At 50.2% G+C, this 14,212-nt stretch overlaps 1 protein-coding gene across 2 annotated transcripts; it reads left to right on the top strand.

The window, feature by feature from the left end:
* The first annotated feature begins 279 nt into the window (after positions 1–279).
* On the top strand, positions 280–13,564 carry SDSL (serine dehydratase like). Of its 2 annotated transcripts, none has more exons than XM_047762243.1 (8): positions 280–696; positions 5,239–5,433; positions 5,610–5,649; positions 6,336–6,475; positions 8,448–8,536; positions 9,259–9,486; positions 11,745–11,869; positions 13,160–13,564. In XM_047762243.1, the coding sequence occupies exons 2-8, from the start codon at positions 5,242–5,244 to the stop codon at positions 13,351–13,353; spliced, it is 1,008 nt and encodes a 335-aa protein (XP_047618199.1). In that variant the 5' UTR covers positions 280–696; positions 5,239–5,241; the 3' UTR covers positions 13,354–13,564. The 2 variants fall into 2 exon arrangements, with proteins under 2 accessions (XP_047618199.1, XP_047618200.1); XM_047762244.1 differs by lacking the exon at positions 280–696 and adding an exon at positions 2,112–2,164.
* The last annotated feature ends 648 nt before the right edge of the window (positions 13,565–14,212 follow it).

Raw genomic sequence — 14,212 nt, 5'->3', positions numbered from 1 at the left:
AATGAATCAATTGTCAGAATGATTCATTTGAACAATAAACAATTTATGACTTCCAATGTTGGGTGCAAACTAATCAGAGATAAAGGAGGTGTTTTGGAAAAAAACATGCCTTTCTCATGTGACAGAAAATAATTGTTTATTTGTTTCTTTCTTTTGGTTGCCCCTATATTGTGAGGAAGTTCCTGGGCCACGGATTGAACCTACACCACATTAGTAACCAGAACCACAACACTGACATTGCCTGATCCTTAACCCACTGAGCCACCAGGGTACTCCAATGATAGTTTCTTTGTCCTTGTTTTCTCCTCCCAGACCTTAGCTGAACTTGACAGTGGTCCAGGGGAACCAGCCTGGCATTCGGGACAAGCCCTGGACTTGGAGGAGTCTGTGTCACGACAGAGGTGGTGCAGTGTGGGGGGTAAAGGGTGCCTCTCCCTGGCTGCTGGCCTTGGGCAAGTGAGTCCCCCTCTCTGAGTCTCAGTTTCTTCATCTGTCAAATGGGAACAGGTAATCACGTATCCTGGAAGCACACAGGGAGGCAGTGAAGCTCGTGTTCCCTTTCTCCTCCGGCAGGGAGCTGTCCCTTTAACCCGGGAGGAGGGGCCAGGGCCACGGGAGGCTGGCAGAGCGGTGCTCAGGCAGGCTTGTGGGCAGTGGGCTGGGGCTGAGCTGCTCTGGGGACCTCTGGAAAAGAAGGTAAGGGGCCCAGAGATCCAAATAGGGCCCTGGGGCTCCTTGCTCATGTGAATGTGTGTAGAGGCTAGTCTGGAAGTTTCTGGGGCCTAGTCCCAGATGAGTAGACAGGAAGTGAGAGGGTGAGAATATCCTGATCCTCCCAGGAACCTGGGTTCAGCTCCAGGGCCTGTCTGCCACAGGCGAGAAGGCTGGGTGCCCGGGACCCTGAGGATCGGGGAGCCCATCCTGCCCCGAGGGGGCGGGGCCAAGCATTCTGGGCAGCCTGAGGCTGCCCAACTCTGGCACCAGGGATTTGGCTGTGGCGTGTCATCCAGGAGGCCTCTGGGGAACAGCCTGAGGGACAAGGGAGGTGGAAAAGGTAGTTGGTCTTTACCTTAAATCATAGATGCAGCAGGTGAGGCCCAGGGAGGAAAGGCGTCTTGGCCAAGGTCACCCCACTGGGACCTGAGCACCAGCCCCATGCTTCTCACAGCAGACAGGGCCCTGGGCTCCTCAGCCCCAGCGGCAGCCACACATGGTGAGAGCCTCCAGTTGTCCCCAGATCTCCCTCTAGGAGGCCTGGCCCTGATGGGCGTTGGTAAGGCTGCTGGCAACCTGGGATTCATTCATTTAATTGATGCCTGCTGTTCTTGTCTGGGCAGTTGGTATAACCAAGGGGGCTGGGGGAGCCTGGAATGGAGCCCGGAGCAGTTGGCTTCTAAGGTCAACCTGCAGTTAAATACTGCATGCTCACACATTTAATAATAATGCTAACGTAAGAGAGAGAGAGCATGGTGGGTAAGAGCCCAGATGCCAAAGTGCACTGTCTGAGTTTGAACCTGGCCGTACCATTTATAGCTGTGTGACTTTGAACAATTTACTTAACCCCTTTGGACTTCAGTTTCATTATCTAATAAGTGAAGTTAATAAATGAACCTATCTCAAAAAAAAAAAAAAAAAATGAGTTCCTGTCATGGCTCAGTGGAAACGAATCTGAATAGTATCCCTGACCTTATTCAGTGGGTTATGGATCTGGCAATGCCGTGAGCTGTGGTGAAGGTCGCAGATGCGGCTCGGATCTGATGTTGCTGTGGCTGTGGTTTAGGCCAGCGGCTGAAGCTCCAATTTGACCCCTAGCCTGGGAACTTCCATATGCCATGGCTACGGCCCTGAAAAGCAAAAAAAAAAAAAAGAAAGAAAGAAAGAAAGAAAAGGCCTATCTCAAGGTTGTTGTAACGATTACATGAGATAAAATATAAGGTGCTTGGCATGATGCCTGGCTCACTGTAATCCCACATAACTACTTGCTATTATGATGTGTCAGGCAGTGTGTGCCTTTACACTATGGCCTTGCTTAATCCTCACAATGACCCTATGATGCATAAGCTCCTCTTCCAGTCTGTTGTGTGACTAGTTCATTCTCATTTTTCAGGTCTCAATTTTCATAGTCACCTCCTCCAAGAGGCCCTTCCTGACCTCTCAACCCATAGTAGGTCCCCTTATTCTTCTCTTCAAAACTCCCTCTATGCATGTTTCCCTCTTAGCAGCTTTCAGCATTTCTGATAATTTTGTTTGTCTATACAATTTTTTTGTGGATCACATTTGTTGAATGCTGATCCCCTTATTAGACTATAAGTCACCTGTAAGAGTAAGTGTCTGGCTTGTTCCCCATGGTATCACCAGTTCCTGGATGAGGGCTGGCACCTTGTTAGTGCCCAATAAACATGCTAGAGTAAGGATGAGCTTATCAGCATGGTTAGAAGGCCCAGTGAGATAATGCCTCCAAAGGACTCAGTCAATTTCTGGCACATTATATGGACTCAAAAAAGTATAGGTATTATTATTAATATACACCATAACCTATGAGTTTGGACTGTTAATATTCCCATTCTACAAAAAGGGCGGTAGGACCAGAGAGGTTGAGACACTTACCTGGGTTACACAGCCAGGAAGTCATAGCTGGTTTCTAAGTTTTCTCTCTGATTGAGCCCAAAGCCCATCTTCTTGGCCTCTTGGGATGAGGTGAGGCCTACGTTAGGGTGTGCTGTATTTGGGTGACCCATGCCTGCTATAATGCAATGCCATGCCCTGCTTGAGAATTGATCTGGATGGAACTGGGAGGAGGTGGTTCAGGATTTTCCTTGCCTGGGGAATACCAGGGCTGGCTGTCCCAACAGAGGCACAGGGTCAAATTCAGGGACCTGGAATCCTGTGATGTAGGAGATCCCAGCCCCAAGTAAGGATGGAGAAGCAGCTTGGGCTTGTGTTGGGTGGGGAGGTTGTGGCGCTCCCCCTAGTGGCAGACATAGGAACTGCAGAGGTGGCCCAGAGCTTTTCTGCCCCAGAACAAAAAAGAGGCAGAGTGCTGGCCCTAAAACAAAAAACCAAAAAGTCCAGAAGTTCCCTTCGTGGCTCAGTGGTTAACAAAACCGACTAGGAGCCATGAGGATGAGGGTTCGATCCCTGGCCTCGCTCAGTGGGTTAAGTATCTGGTGTTGCCGTGAGCCATGGTGTAGGTTGCAGACGCGGCTCGAACCCGTGTTGCTGTGGCTGTGGTGTAGGCCGGCAGCTGTAGCTCCGATTGGACCCCTAGTGTGAGACCCTCCATATGCTGTGGGTGCGGCCCTAAAAAGCAAAAACAAAACAAAACAAAAAAACAACAACAAAAAAATCCTATTTTCCCACTCTTCTAATTTCCCCCTCTCTGCTTCTTGCCCTTACATACTTGTTCATCCACTCACTCATTACATCTTGGCTTAAAACCTCCCAGCGGCTTCCCATAGCAAGTAGAATTAGAACCCCATCCCAACTCCTCACTGTGGGCTGGAGCGCCCTCCCCAACAACACTATCCCCCCACCCTTCTTGCTCACCTCCTGCTCTCACTTATGCCCAATTCCTTCTCTCTGCACCCGCAGCACCCAGTTCATTCCCCTCTCATGGTGGTGGTTCTTCCTGCTGTTCCCACTGCAGAAAAGGTTTCCTCTTGCTTCCCTCCTTGTCATTCATTCCTTAGTTCCCACTTTGATAACTTGCAGATCAGAAGAGAGTAAATTCCCTCTCAACCAACCAAAATGTGCAGCTCTGATCTGCATCCAGATTTAAACTGTTAAAAACTCCAAACCATCACCAACTGCAAAACTGAGCATTAATCACATTTAACGAGACAACTGGAAATTTGTACAGTTAGCAGATATCTGATGATATTAAGGAATTATTGTTTCTATTTTTAGATGTGGTAATGGTATTGTGATTACATCTTTCAAAATGAGTATTGGAGTTCCTGCTGTGGCACAGTGGGTTAAGAATCCGACTGTAGTGGCTTGGGTGGCCGTGGTGATGTGGTTCAACCCCTGGCCTGGCACAGTGGGTTAAAGGATCTGGCACTGCTGCAGCTGCACCTGGGATTCAGTCCCTGGCCAGGAATTTCTATGCGCTGTGGGTGTGGGCATAAAAAAATGAGTATCATGGAGTTCCCGTTGTGGTGCAGTGGTTAACGAATCTGACTGGGAACCGTGAGGTTGCTGCTTTGATCCCTGCCCTTGCTCAGTGGGTTAAGGATCTGGTGTTGCTGTGAGCTGTGGTGTAGGTCACAGACGCGGCTCGGACCCCGTGTTGTTGTGGCTCTGGTGTAGGCCAGTGGGTATAGCTCCGATTAGACCCCTAGCCTGGGAACCTCCGTATGCTGCCAGAGCAGTCCTAGAAAAGACAAAAAAAAAAGATATAATTTCCATAAAATAAAATTAGCTTCCTTGAATTGTCAAAATTCATAGAGTTTGGACAAATGCACCATTCTGAAACTATGTGGCTATAATATTTAGAAAGGGTTCTTGGAGTTCCATTGTGGCTCAGCAGTAACAAACTCAACTAGTATCTATGAGGACCCAGGTTTGATCCCTGGCAACACTCAGTGGGTTAAGGATCCAGTATTGTTGTGAGCTGCAGCGTAGGTCACAGACAAGGCTCAGATCTGGTGTTGCTGTGGCTGTAACGTAAGTCAGCAGCTCCTATTCAACCCCTAACCTGGGAACTTCCATATATGCCATGGGTGTGGCCCTAAAAAAAAAGAAAAAAAAAGGATTCTTTACCTTTTTTTTGGCTATGCCTACGGCATGCAGATTCCTGGGCCAGGGTTCAAACCCACACCACTGCAGTGATGACACAGGATCCTTAATCCACTGTGCCACAAGAAAATTCCACAATTTTTTGAATGAATGAATAATGAATAAATTCTCTTCCTCTCATTCATTCATCACCATGTGTTAGCCACGCTCTACCTCCCCAAAATCATGGGCAGCCACAGTTACAGAAGGAAAGGGCCCCTAATCCAAACCTCCTTGTCCAGATTAGAGCAGGCTAATCTGTACCCCCTTCCACTGCCTCCACAGGAAGCCTCTGGGGAACCTGAGGCTCAGAGAGGCCCAGATACTTGCCTGGAGCCTCACAGCTTGGTGGTCACATGGGACTAAAGGAGCCAAGCAGAGGGGCTTCTCCTCCTGCCACTCCTGGTTAAGGGGACTCTTGCCTGGGGCTGCCTGTGCCATGACATCTGTGCCCTCCTGCAGGCCATGCAGGTGGATGCTGGGATGGAAGCCTCTCTGGCCAAGTGTGCTCGGGGGAAGCCCTTCCACATAGTCACACCTCTGCTGGAGAGCTGGCCACTGTCCCAGATGGCGGGCACACCTGTCCTCCTCAAGTATGAGAATGTGCAGCCCACAGGCTCCTTCAAGATCCGTGGCATCGGGCATTTCTGCCAGGAGGTGAGGATGTGTGGGCAGGAGGGGAGAATGAGTTGTACAGGTATGGGAGGGAGAGCTGTGGGCAGGAGGAGGGGTGGGGAGAATTAGAGTGGAATGGGAGGATCTAACTCCATCCCACACAGGACTCCATGGCACCTGCTTGGGTCAGACCCCACCCAAATTCTTTGTCTTCCCAGATGGTCAAAAAAGGATACAGACATTTCGTGTGCCCCTCAGGTGAGCCTGCCCTTTTGTACTTCCAGAGGGTCCTTGGGGCTGGGTGTGGGGGAGGAGGAGCTGACTGGAATAGCAGTAGATATCCTCCTCTTAAAGGTCCAGCCTCATCAAGGTCATGATGAGATAGTTGCTTTGTATGTCCTCTCTCAGCCCTCTTTTCATCATTCAAGTCTCCTGGTAGTAATTGATAGAAACCCCAATCATACAAGTTTAAGTCAAAGATTCCAAGAACTGAAAAATTCATGGGGTGAATGGCTTTCAGGAACAGCTGGATCTGGGAGCTCACCTCTGTATTTCTCCTTTTCTTGGCTTGTCTTTCCTCTATGTTGGCTTTACTCTCATGCAGATCTCGTGGTAGCAAATTGGCATCATGAATTTTAGGCTTGCCTCTTTCCATCCTACCAAGCCAATGAAAAGTAAGCACCCCTTCCCATTGGCCTCCTCAATCCATGAATTGGTCTTTATGGCCCAGCTTGGACCACGTACTCATGTCTGAGCCATTCATAGTTCAGGTGATTGAATCTCTGATTATCTCAACTGAGCTCACAAGTCCACCTCTGGGGCCAATTGTGGGACATATAAGTATAGGGAAGGAGAGACTCCCATAGGGAAATGGAGGGGGTGGGGGAAGAGTGTGTCAACAGGGTAATGCAACCCCACTGCACCCCCTCCCACTGCCTCCACAGGGAGCAACGCGGGCATTGCTACTGCTTATGCGGCCAGGAACCTGGGCATCCCAGCCACCATTGTGCTCCCTGAGAGCACCTCTCTGCAGGTGGTGAGGAGGCTGCAGGGGGAGGGGGCTGAGGTTCAGCTGACTGGAAAGGTAAGAACCCCAAAAAGGGAAACCAGCTGATCATGGTTGTACACCTTCACCTCCACCTCATCCCTAAGAGATTCTGTCTCTTTTTCCTTTTGGTGAATTATGCCTGGGATTAGTCATCCTAAGAGACTGAGCTGTTGAGTGAGTGAGGTGAAATGTACATTAAGGGCTGGGACCTCCAGACTTGCCTCTCCCCACCTCGAGAAGACTTTACATGCACAAACCCAAGAGAAACAGGAAGCTGGTGATTACCAGGAGTGTATCTGTCTCCCTACATCCTTGCTAACACTTGGTATTATCCATTAAAAATTTTTGCCATTCATTTAAACAACAGTATAAAGAAAGATGATGAGGGGCATCATCTCCCATTCTGAGAACACCCTGATATGAAAAGATATTCATCTGATAAGGCTATTGTTGTTTCACTTTATTACCAAAGAAACAGAAATGCAACCATGTAAGTCCTTCTACCCTCCTGGAAAGAAGAAAAAAATCCATCCACCCATCCATCCACCCATCCATCCTTTCAACTCATATTCTCTGAGCACATACTATATGCCTGCACCATGTTAGGCAGTGCTAAAAATACAGAGACAATGAGACATGATTTCTACCCTCACAGACCTCAAAGTGTTGTTGGGGAGACTCACAGATAAACAGATGATGATATTAGAACATGATGAGTGCTGTGATGGAAGAAGCACAGCGTGCTGAGGAAGAATAGACAAGGCTTATTGTTTTAATCAGCTATTGCTGCTAGATAATGCTGCATAACAAACAGCCCACAAACACCATGGCCTATTGGAAACATTCTCTCCTGCTCATGGGTGGTTCAGGCTGCAGACAGGATTCAGGTCTGCAGATGTGCCTGTCATCTTCCTTGCCATGTGGCTACCTGGGGGATGCCCTTCTCAAGGTGAATGGCCAGAGCACAAGAGGAGCCATGCAATGGCTCTTAAGAGAGTCACTCTTGGGGTGTCCATTCATCTTGGTACTTATAGTCCTTCTTGTCCACTGCTCAGCTACGTCCCCTGGCCGGAGACTTCCAGGGTGGGCTGTGGGAACATGGACCTCTGCCAAACCAATGAGAAAAGAACCAGCTCCTGGAGTTCCCGTTGTGGTACAGAGGAAATGAATCTGACTAGCAACCATGAGGTTGCAAGTTTGACCTCTGGCCTCGCTCAGTGGGTTAAGGATCTGGCATTGCCGTGAACTGTGGTGCAGACTGCAGACACAGTTCAGATCTGGCTATAGTTCCGATTAGACCCCTAGCCTGGGAACCTCCATATACCTTGGGTACGGCCCTAAAAAAAAGACAAAGAAAGAAAGAAAGAAAGTCTAAAAAAAAAAAAAAGAAAAAAGAACCAGCTCCTCATGTGGTCAATTTGGGTCTGATGATATTGGGTTGTCTCTCGGGCTGCTAGAACTCAACTGGTGGGCCACCAGTGTGGCCAGTGCTGGTTTTCATGGATATGATTTGTAGTGATAAAGATGCTTTTGGGGGCTCTGATTTTTTTTTCTGTTTTGGCCACCCCATGGTATATGGAATTCCCAGCCCAGGGATCAGTTCTGATCTGCAGCTGTGGCAACACCAGATCATTAATCCACTGAGATGGGCCAGGGATCAAATCTTCCCTGCTGCCCATCCTGTTGCTCCACAGCCGGAACTCTTGGGGCTCTGGTTTGAGGGAGCTTCTCTCCTGCTAGTTGGTTGTAAGTAGAAAACACCTAGCTGGTCTTGGAGACCCCCATCCCCAGCCCCCCAGGCTGGGGGGCTTTGTTCTCATCTAGCCTGGCAGCCTGGATTGTGGAAAGCAAGTGGCATCCATTTGTCCACTCGGAAGACTGTATCTTTGTCTCAGGAGGCTGCTGGGTCCACCCCAGCTCTGGCCTCATTCTCTGGGGTCTCAGCCCACTGGACCCTGGAGCTGCCCACGTAACCATCTGACTCCTGCGGGTCCTGGTTTCTCTTTAGGTCTGGGATGAGGCCAATCTGAGAGCACAAGAGTTGGCCAAGAATGACGGCTGGGTGAATGTCCCCCCATTTGACCACCCCCTGATATGGTAAGGCTGGTGCCCCTTCCCCCAGGGAGCTCATGCTGAGAGACCCACCTTGAGTCAGGGTCCTCCTATAGGACAAAAGGGGAAGCTGAGGTCCAGAAAGGAGAAGAGGCTTGGAAGCCAGACGCACGGGGGTCCAGATACTGCCTCTGCCACTTGTGAGTTGTGTGACTCTGTACCAAGCATCTCACAACACCATGCCTCAATTTCCATGTGTGTAAAATGGAAATACTAACAATAACTCCCCTTTATTATTGAGTGTGCACTTTAGGACATATTTAATCCATTCGGTCCTCCCCCAAACTCTGGAGATAGGTTTTCATCTCCGTTTTACAGGTGAGGAAACTGAGGCGCAGAGGAGTCAAGGAACTTGCCAAAGATCACACAGCTAGTAAGTGGCAGAGACCTGGGGGCCCCAGCCCAGGACTTAAGTTGGGTTGGTTTGAGTGGTACCCGGGGTCTCCTCTTAACCAGACACGAACTTTGCTGCTTTACAAAGTTGCAGAAGCAGATTAAATAGGATTGAGAAAGTGCCTGGGAGGTTGATGAAGAGGGAAGAATGAGTGAATGAATAATTGAGTGGATGAAGCTGAGTCGCTATGTGTGGTGGGGTCTCCCTTCCCCTTGCTGGGGGGAGGGGGTGCAATGCAGGGAGTTTGACTGTGAGCCTTTGGAACTGGGACTTCCTTCACCCCTGCTGTTCTCCCCATCCCCTCTTCCCGCAGGGAAGGCCACAGTAGCTTGGTGCACGAGCTGAAGGCAGAGCTGCGGACCCCACCAGGTGCCCTGGTGCTGGCAGTGGGGGGTGGAGGTCTCCTGGCTGGGGTGTCGGCCGGTCTGGCAGAGGTGGGCTGGCAGCATGTGCCCATTATCGCCATGGAGACTCAAGGGGCACACTGTTTCAACGCAGCCGTCAAGGCAGGCAGGCTGGTGACACTGCCGGATATCACCAGGTAGGCGTCCCTATTGGACTTTGTGGGTGCTGGGCTGCCCTAGGCCCTCCCAGTCCCAGCTGGTGGAGGTGGGGCTTCAAGAGGGTCTGCTCAGAGTTCCTGTTGTGGCTCAGCCAGTTACAAACCCGACTAGTATCTATGAGGACGCAGGTTCTATTCCTGGCTTTGCTCAGTGGGTTAAGGATCCAGTGTTGCCGTGAGCTGTGGTATAGGTCACAGATGTGGCTCAGACCCCTTCTTGCTGTGGCTGTGGCTGGGAGCTGCAGCTCCAGCTCCAATTTGACCCCTAGCCTGGGAGCTTCCATATGCCCCAGGTGAGACCCTAAAAAGCAAAAAAAAAAAAAAAAGGGGGGGGGGGTTTGCTTAATCCTGTACAGCTGATCTATAGGGCTTTTCCTTCTCCACTTAAAGCCATCAATGTGTTCCCCAAGCTCTCAGACCCAGATCCAGACTCCTCCCCTCCACTTCAGCTGCTGGCCTGCCTTCCTGTCCCTTAAATGGGTTGTGGCCTCCAGGCCTTTGCACAGGCCACGTCCTCTGCCCCGAAGTCCTCAGGTTCCCTCCCTTTCTTTGGGCTGGTTTCTCCCCCATCAGAGAGATTCACCCCATGATGCCGTCTTAGGAGCCTCCCCTCTGGAGTCTCCCTCATAGCATCTTCCTACAGCGGCTATTTATTTACTTGTTCCTGTGTTTCCTTATTCACTGCTGTCTCCCATCCCAGACGTGGTCCTTGATAACAGCAGTACTAATAATTGCAACTAACATGTCTATAGAACTTACTGTCAGGCCCTAGTTTAAGCATTTGAAATGTTTTGACTCATTCTCCATGAGAACCTCTGGAGCCTGCTCTTGTTCTTATTCTCGTTTTTCAGATGAGGGAACTGAGGCTCAGATGGGCGAAGTGACTTTCCCAAGGTTACACAGCTAGTTTGGAGCCAACATTTGAAACCAGGCAGCCTGGCACCAGAGTGTATGTTCTGGGCCATTCAGGGCTCAGAGGCTGCTCCCATGAGCTCAGCAAAGGCTCGTCTGGGACTGAAACACTGCCCAGCTCAGGAAAGTTCTGGCAGGGAGGTGATCCCAAGTTCAGAGGGAAAGAGCTTGGGCTCTGGACCCAGACTACTTGAATTTGAACCCACATTCTGCTATTAGCTAGCTGTGTGTCCTTGAGCCAGTTACTTAACCTCTCTGAATGTCAAGTTTTCTGCTCTGTATAATGGAATTCATACATTTCTTTCTTTCTTTTTTTTTTCTTTTGTCTTTTTAGGGCCATACCCACAGCATATGGAGGTTCCCAGGCTAGAGGTCAAACCAAAGCTGTAGCTGATGGCCTACACCACAGCCACAGCAATGCTGGATCTGAGCTGTGTCTGCGACGTATACCACAGCTCACAGCAACACCAGATCCTTAACCCACTGAGCAAGGCCAGGGATTGAACTCATGGATACTAGTTTGGTTTGTTAAGCACTGAGCCATGATGGGAACCCAGGAATTCAAACATTTCTAACTCCAAGGGTGATGGTGAGGATTAAAACAGAAAATCTGGGAGTTGCGTGGCGGCTCAGGGGGTCAAGGATCCGGTGTTGTCACGGCTGTGGCTGGGGTTGCTGTGCTTATGCCAGTTCAGTCCCTGGCTCTGGAGCTTCTGCCTGTCACAGGTGTGGCAAAAACCAAAACCAAAACCAAAACAAAACCACAACCAAAAAAACTACCCCCACCCAGTAAAATCCAGAAAATCCAGGCATCTAGCACTTTGGAGACATTCAATAAATATTAGTTACTGTAGCAAAGACATGATAAATAGTTATTAATAAATAACATTTTAAAAAAAGTCCCTTTCTAGACTTGGCTTTCTGGGATCTGTGCAAAGAACTGCGAAGTCATAGTGGCAGAGTCAGGGAGTGATGTCATTCATTAGTCATTCATGGGATGCACAATTTTTTTTTCTTTTTTGGTGGCCCCACAGCACATGGAGTTCCCATGCCAGGGATCAGATCTGAGCCATAGTTGTGACCTACTCAGCAGCCAAGGCAACTCTGAATCCTTTAACCCACTGCACAGGGCCGGATGCATAATTTTGATATTTCCTCTGAGCCAGGCACTGCTCTAGATTCTTAAAATGCTGAGTCCAGGCCCATTGCAGGATGGGAGGGGCATCTGGGGCTGGGGAGGGCTGGGGCTGTGCAGGAGAGAAGACCTGATTCACTAGCTCTCCTTCACACCCCTGTCCTCCCTGCCCACCTGCTGGTTCCGGCAGTGTGGCCAAGTGCCTAGGTGCCAAGACGGTGGCTGCGCGGGCCCTGGCGTGTACAAAGGAGTTTGAGATCTTCTCTGAGGTGGTGGAGGATGTTGAGGCTGTGAGTGCTGTGCAGCGGTTCCTGGGTGAGTGAGCACTGCCCCCAACTTGGGCTCAGAAATCTGCAAAGTCAGAAGTGCCCCTTCCTATTCATGAGGATGCAGGTTCGATCCCTGGGCCTGCTCAGTGGGTGAAGGATCCCGTGTTGCTGTGAGCTGTGGTGTAGGTCGCAGACATGACTTGGATCCTGTGTTGCTGTGGCTGTGGTGTAGGCTGGCGGCTACAGCTTCAATTGGACCCCTATCCTGGGAACTTCCATATGCCACAGGTGTGACCCCCCCCCAAAAAAAAGCAAAAAAAAGAGAAATCTACAAAGTTCCTGTTTCTCTAGAGAGAGCCTGTTCTCTTTTGTCTGTATCCTCAGTGCCTGTTGCAGGGCAGGGTATACAGTAATCATGCAATAAGTGCATGTTGAGTGGAGTGGATGGAAATGTGGGGTGGGGTGAAGAAGGAGTGTGCCTGCTGTCTCCAGCCTCCAGATCTCTGTATGTGCTCTTCTTCCCTCCGCTGCCCTCCCTGGCCCTACTCCCTATTGGCTTCATATAATTAAGGGCTACTCAGCCATCATGGCACCTCCTCCAGGAAGCCTCCTCTGATCTCACACCCCCATCCCACCTGGGTTGAAGACTTCCTATGCACCAATCCCACCAATCGTATAACTTCTGGATTCTTATCCATCAGCAACACTAGACTATGAACTCTCTGAGGGTGGGGGCTGATGTGTCTTGCTCTCTGTTGTGTCCCCAGGGCCTTCCTAGCACTGGGCCTGGGAGGGAGTGGGTGCTCAATAAATATTTGTTGAATGAAGGGACGAATGTATGAGTGGGTGGAAAGGTGGATAATGGATAGATGGATAGATGGCGGGTGGACGGAAGGACTGATGGGGAGTGGATTGACAAATGACAGAAATGGATGGGTGGATGGGTGGACACATTGATTAATGGACACATTGATGGATGGACAGACAGACAGTCAAATGATGGATAGGGGATGGATGAATGGATGGATGGATGAATGGATGGATGGATGAATGGATGGATGGATGTATACATTGACTGATGGATACACTGATAGATGGATAGACAGCCTCATGATGGATAGAGGGATGGTTGGCTGGATGGATAGATGAAAGGCGGATGGATGGAGGGATAGATGGTCAGATTGATGAATGCAGGGAGGGTCAGATACATGATGGATTGTGAGCTGGATGCCTGGATGGCTGGCTTCATGGAATTGCAGTGCCCAGAGCCAGCTGAACACTCACTGAGCTTTCCTTCCTCTCCTCTCCTCCATCCTAATCTCCCTGCTCTGGGCAGATGACCAGCGAATGTTGGTGGAGCCTGCCTGTGGGGCAGCCTTAGCTGCCATCTACTCAGGCCTCCTGGGGAGGCTCCAGGCTGAGGGCCGCCTCCACCCTTCCCTGGATTCAGTCGTGGTCATTGTGTGCGGAGGCAACAACATTGACAGTGGAGAGCTGCAGGCTCTGAGAGCCCAGCTGGGCCAGGGCTGACGGCTCCTGGATTGGGAGGGCTGGCTGGGTTCCAGCGATTCCCCAAGAGGCTCCTGAACACTCCAGTAGCTGGCTGAGGGGCCTCTGTGCTCATGGATGACAGTGGAAACTGCCCTGTGCTGCTGTGCTGGCTGCCTCCTGCAGGAAGCCCTCCTGAACTGCTCCCCGTGGCTCTCCCACAACTCTGGCCAATAAACCCTTTCTGAGGTGAGTTTGTAAGTCCAGCTGGCCCTTTTTTTCCACCTCCGTGAACTCAGAAAAGGCACACAGCAACCTTGAGGCCAGTGGCACCATATGAAGTGCCTCTTTTCATATCACACAGCTTGGACAACAAAGCCAAGGATTTCAGATTCAGGTTTCTAAGGGAATCTGGCCATAATGAGCACCTCACCGGGCTTCCATTAGCTGGGGGACCTGCTCAGGAAGGCGGAGGGTGGGGGTGGGGAATGCTCTGTCACTTCTCAGGCCTGGAAAGTCAAGGACGATATTGCCATTTTTTTTTTCTGTCTTTTTGCTATTTCTTTGGGCCGCTCCCGCAGCATATGGAGGTTCCCAGGCTAGGGGTTGAATTGGAGCCATAGCCACTGGCCTACGCCAGAGCCACAGCAACGCAGGATCCGAGCCGCGTCTGCAATCTACACCACAGCTCACGGCAACGCCTGATCGTTCCGAACCCACAACCTCATGGTTCCTAGTCGGATTCGTTAACCACTGTGCCACGACGGGAACTCCGATATTGCCAATTTTATCAGGTATTGCCATGTGCCAGCAATGCTTCTAGGAAATTTCTATTCATTGACCTCTTTAATGTTCCCAAAGGCACTATTAAGCAGAAGCTATTATTATAATCCCTGTTCTA

The sequence above is a fragment of the Phacochoerus africanus genome, chromosome 15 (genome assembly GCF_016906955.1).
Source record: "Phacochoerus africanus isolate WHEZ1 chromosome 15, ROS_Pafr_v1, whole genome shotgun sequence".
In the NCBI taxonomy this organism is placed as follows: Eukaryota; Metazoa; Chordata; class Mammalia; order Artiodactyla; family Suidae; genus Phacochoerus; species Phacochoerus africanus.
Note: the sequence above shows the minus strand (reverse complement) of the source record. Positions and strands in the feature narration are given on the sequence as shown.

Excerpts from the sequence above, each read along its gene's own strand:
- SDSL (XM_047762243.1), top strand. The coding sequence starts at position 5,242 with ATGCAGGTGGATGCTGGGATGGAAGCCTCTCTGGCCAAGTGTGCTCGG. Across the intron at positions 5,434-5,609 it reads TCGGGCATTTCTGCCAGGAG|ATGGTCAAAAAAGGATACAG; the intron begins GTGAGGATGTGT and ends TTGTCTTCCCAG. Across the intron at positions 6,476-8,447 it reads AGGTTCAGCTGACTGGAAAG|GTCTGGGATGAGGCCAATCT; the intron begins GTAAGAACCCCA and ends GTTTCTCTTTAG.